Genomic DNA, 4,373 nt, shown 5'->3' on the forward strand with positions numbered 1-4,373 from the left:
TCTGGAGACAACTTTTGTTGTATTAGATGCTATATGAATTAAATTGAATTGAATTGAATTGAATTTGCTGTTGGGCTTGTCGGGGTGGCTCCTTGTTGGGGGGTTCCCTCTCTCTGGGCCCGTCTCCGCTTCCCATCACTGCCCTTGCAGCTGGGCACGCCTTTAGCTTTGGGATTCCTGCTTTAGTTGAGGCGAGTGCCTGCCCGCCGGCGTCATCTGGTCGGGGTGTCCCCGTCTCTCCAGGCAGACTGGCCTCTCGCCGGGTGGGGGTTATGGGCCTGGACTGTGTGGACCTCTTGGCCCCGTGATCGGCTATGCCGGGTGGCTGGTGCTTGGCTGGGTCCTGGTCCATCACCGTAGGTTTCCTGGCTGCCTCCTCCCGTGATCATGGGGGCTCCGCCCGGGGCTTCCCTCTGTCACCTGCTGGGAGGGGGCAGGGGTTGCTGGTCGGGAGGTTTCCTCCCGCCCTCTTCTAGTCCTCCGTGGGGCTGCTGGTGGCCTGGGTTCGGGTTTCTTCTATGTCAACTTCTGGTCTCTCGGGTGGCGTGGTTGTGTCCTCCCTCCTCCACTGTAGTTGCAGTTCAGGTAAAACCTTGTTTTCACTTTGCACACACACATTTACACAGACATACACACCTGCTCACTCACCTACATACTCACCCCATAGTTTTTGGGGACAGATAATTTCAGTAGCCTAGTCTTGATTTAGTTTTAGAGACCTGGAATGGTTGCTGTTTGTGTCTCTGCCCATACCTGTTTCTGTTTGTTTGTTTGTTTCTCCTCTTACAGACTCCAAAGGCTTGCGTGCCCATTGTGTGTTTTCCTGTGTTTCTCTCATTTCAGACTTGCAGCATTCGTACCATCACACTAATTATCCATTTTTTTCCCCAGCACTCCAGTTTGATGACCTTTCCAGACACACTCATCGTATTTCGACGGGGGTGAATTTTCTTTGGGGGTCTCGTTCCCTGGTTAACGGTTAACTTGGCTCATCGTATTGATGATATAGCTTTTGCATTACAGAATAGAATAGCCTTAGATCAAGTCTTGGTGGCCCGGGTGGGGTGTTTGTCACATTATTGGAGAAACGTGTTGCACAATCGTCCAAGATGTTAGTGATAACGTGACGAATGTAGTCTCCCACCTTAAGCCTGAATTATGGTTCCGTGTTAAATCAACGCAGAGCCTACGCCGTACGGTACGTGGCTATGCGGGAGTCTCTCCGTAGCCTATGCCGTAGCCTGACGTGCACGTCCCAAAAAAATGTAACTACGCGGCTTGGCGACGCGGACCCAATGCAGACCGAGAGGGCTGTGATTGGTTTGCTTGGTAGCAACGCATTTCCGGTTCCGGTTCGTGAAACAGTAGTGAACTTTCAGCGCTCTTTTCTTTGTGTGTGTGATTTTTTTGGGAGGTTGTTTTGGTTTTTTGCACAATAGTTGTCCTTATCTCTTTGATTCACTCTGACCGGAAAAAAACAGATGCTAAACAACGTATCAACTAGTGCTCTAGGGGGCACGGTGGCGCAGCTGGTAGTGCAGCCGTCTCACAGCAAGAAGGTCCTGTGTTCGATTCCCGCCGGGGACGCTGTGGGCGCTGAAGTGCGTGTTAGTTCCCCCATGACAGTGCCCACACCCTGGGTGGGGTTGGCAAAGGGCCTTTCTGTGTGGAGTTTGCATGTTCTCCCCGTGTTCCCTTGGGTAGCAATGTGAGCTACTCTCACAAAAACATGCAACAGTCCTGGGCTATACATGCCCCCTCTGGCCAACCGGGGAACAGATGGGGTGGGGAGGATCCGACCGGAATAACGTGATCCTTCCATGCGCTACGTCCGGCCGGAGAAATCCCACCCTGTCTGGTGAAAAGATGCGGCCTGCTCACTCCTCAGGTTAAGGAGGAGACCTGAGCTCAATGCAGGAACACCCGGGGTTGGTAGAGGAGAGCAATGCCCAGGACTGTCACTTAGGTAGGAGCACTGGGTGATAAAATGGGTGAAAAAACCGGGATAAAAATATAAAAAAAAAACAACTAGTGCTCTGGGGGGGTATTGCACCGCGGCAAAATGGAGTGACGGAGAAATCCGAAGTCACGACGGCGTCACGGCAACGGCATATGCTCTACGTTGGTGTAACACAGAACCTTAACTCAGAATTTAACAATCTACTCCAGGACAAAAACACTCTGCAAGCAGGTTCACTCTGTGATTTCTGGGGTCTGATGTATGATCTTGGAACAGATCGCAAACACGTAAAAAGAAGGCTAATAGTTATATAGTTGAAAATAGTTCAACCAGTTTCCTGAATGAGCCTCGGAAGTTGAATGAATGAACGCTTGAAAGCAGGAACAAACCTTACTTACGGGATGGACTTCGCTTCCCCATGCTGTGAGTTCAGGTACCAGTATAACCTGTCTGACTGCAAACGCCTCCATGTTCTTCTTCATCCTGATTGGTTAAAGCCCTTTAATCTGCCCTGCTTCCTTCTAAAAAACAGGCAGTAAAGACACAGAGAGAGAAACAGATGATCAGGACTGATCAGCGTCTAATAAATATGTTTGTTTTCCAGCTGATGTCGGGGTTTTTGCTCCTCCACCTGGTGATGAGTTCAGGTAACAAATGCTGCTGGAAACAGCTGTGTTTCTTTATTATATATATTATATGTTGTGTGTTACGCATAATTTCTCTGCATTTTTTAGGCTTTGGAAATCACTCTCTGTGGTTGTTGTTCACCTACATCTCAGGACCAACCCAGTTCCCAGAGTTCTCCATGGTTCTGATGCTGGATGACATCCAGGTGGGGTACTATGACTCAGACACAGACCGACTGATAAAGGTTGGTGCTGGAGGTGAGAAAGGGGCAGAGTTTGACCTGGGACAGGTAGCTTTGAATGTGCTGCAGAACAATATGATGGAGTTGAGGATCAGGTCGGACTTCGTCAAAAAACAGCTGAACCTGACCTCTCCAGGCGTCTACGTTCAACAGAGGATGGTGGTTTGTGAGGTCCAGGAAGACGGTGAGTCTGCTTTCATCATGACCAGGAATCTTGCAAATGGTCATGATGCCGAAAGCATCCTTTGTAACACAACCCACTTCCTGTACGGCGGTGGTGACGGTTGGGATTTCAAGTTGAACACCATGGAGCAGATGTACGAGCAGACGCTCTTCTCAAACATCTACCTGCCCTTATGTGCCTTGAATATGCAACGCCTGCTGGAGAGCCACAAGCACCTGGTGATGCGTCGTGTTCGACCTCGACTACGCCTCCTATCACAGCCTGGGGGGGGGCAGATCACCTGTCTGGCCACAGACTTCTACCCTCGCCACATCAACCTGACGCTGCTGCGGGACGGTGAACCCGTGGACGAGGAGGAAATGACCGTTGGCTCGGTGCTGCCCAACGGCAACGGTCTCTACCAGCTGAGGAAGACGCTGATGGTGGATGAAGAGGAGCTGCAGAGGAAGCACAAGTACACCTGTGCAGCGTCTCACCTGAGTCTGGACAACCGGCTGGATGTGAGCTGGAGGGCGGAGTCTTTCCGCTCATTCAGACTCCACGTCATCTCTGCTCCCGTTGTCCTGATGGCTGTCGTCATCCTGCTGCTGGTGCTGATGATGAAGATGAGGAAGAGGTCAGGGTCAGAGGGCATCTCCATGGAAACACAGGAGAGTCTCGGAGCCAGCACTGATGAGGGATCGGAGCCAGGGGTGGAGGACCGGGACGTGACGGCTTCACCGAAGCAGATTTCCTCCAAATAAACCCTGTCCCCAGTACAGAATTGTGACATTAATCTCATAACGGAGACGCCAAAAAACGGATAATATAGTGGTGGAAAATTTAGCATTCGCCACTTTATTTAACCAAAGCTACTGTGAGGAGCAAATGTAGCCTTGTACAGAGAACAGAGTCTGCAGACTGATAATTTGTCCCTCGCAAGAATGAATCATCATTTATGCTTTAAAATCATTATACTTCCTGTTTTTCACCGTCATTCTGTATCGAGACGGCTGGTGTATGTTGTGACCCCATTCCATGCAATAGCTTAAATTAAATCGACTGAAATCTGGATCATCTCTCAAGTCTTATTTTTGGTAAATTAGTTTCCAGTTATTCACCTCATTGGAAAGAACATATTAAAGAGCGTTTATAGGTTTTTCCACAACATTTTGTCGGACATCAACTGTGCAACCAGGACCAGCAGACTACCAACATCACCTCGTGTGGATGTGGACCTGATGTACCACTCTGGGCGTGGGGGTGCAGGGCTGGTGTCCTGAAGAAACTGGGGATTTCTGGGTGAGACAGTTTCATTTATTTAATCCTAAATTGTTTAATAACCGAGATGATGGAAGGAAGGTTGAGTAGATTTAATGACT

At 49.6% G+C, this 4,373-nt stretch overlaps 1 protein-coding gene across 1 annotated transcript; it reads left to right on the forward strand.

Moving 5' to 3' along the window:
- Positions 1 to 1,814: 1,814 nt before the first annotated feature.
- On the forward strand, positions 1,815 to 3,928 carry LOC133441192 (hereditary hemochromatosis protein homolog). The gene is made up of 3 exons (XM_061718592.1): positions 1,815 to 2,383; positions 2,493 to 2,607; positions 2,695 to 3,928. Exons 2-3 carry the CDS (start codon positions 2,520 to 2,522, stop codon positions 3,753 to 3,755), a joined length of 1,149 nt encoding a protein of 382 aa, XP_061574576.1. The 5' UTR covers positions 1,815 to 2,383; positions 2,493 to 2,519; the 3' UTR covers positions 3,756 to 3,928.
- Positions 3,929 to 4,373: the final 445 nt, after the last annotated feature.

Source organism: Cololabis saira, chromosome 3 (genome assembly GCF_033807715.1).
Source record: "Cololabis saira isolate AMF1-May2022 chromosome 3, fColSai1.1, whole genome shotgun sequence".
Classification (NCBI taxonomy): Eukaryota; Metazoa; Chordata; class Actinopteri; order Beloniformes; family Belonidae; genus Cololabis; species Cololabis saira.

Excerpts from the sequence above, each read along its gene's own strand:
- LOC133441192 (XM_061718592.1), top strand. The coding sequence starts at position 2,520 with ATGATCAGGACTGATCAGCGTCTAATAAATATGTTTGTTTTCCAGCTG. Across the intron at positions 2,608-2,694 it reads CCACCTGGTGATGAGTTCAG|GCTTTGGAAATCACTCTCTG; the intron begins GTAACAAATGCT and ends TGCATTTTTTAG.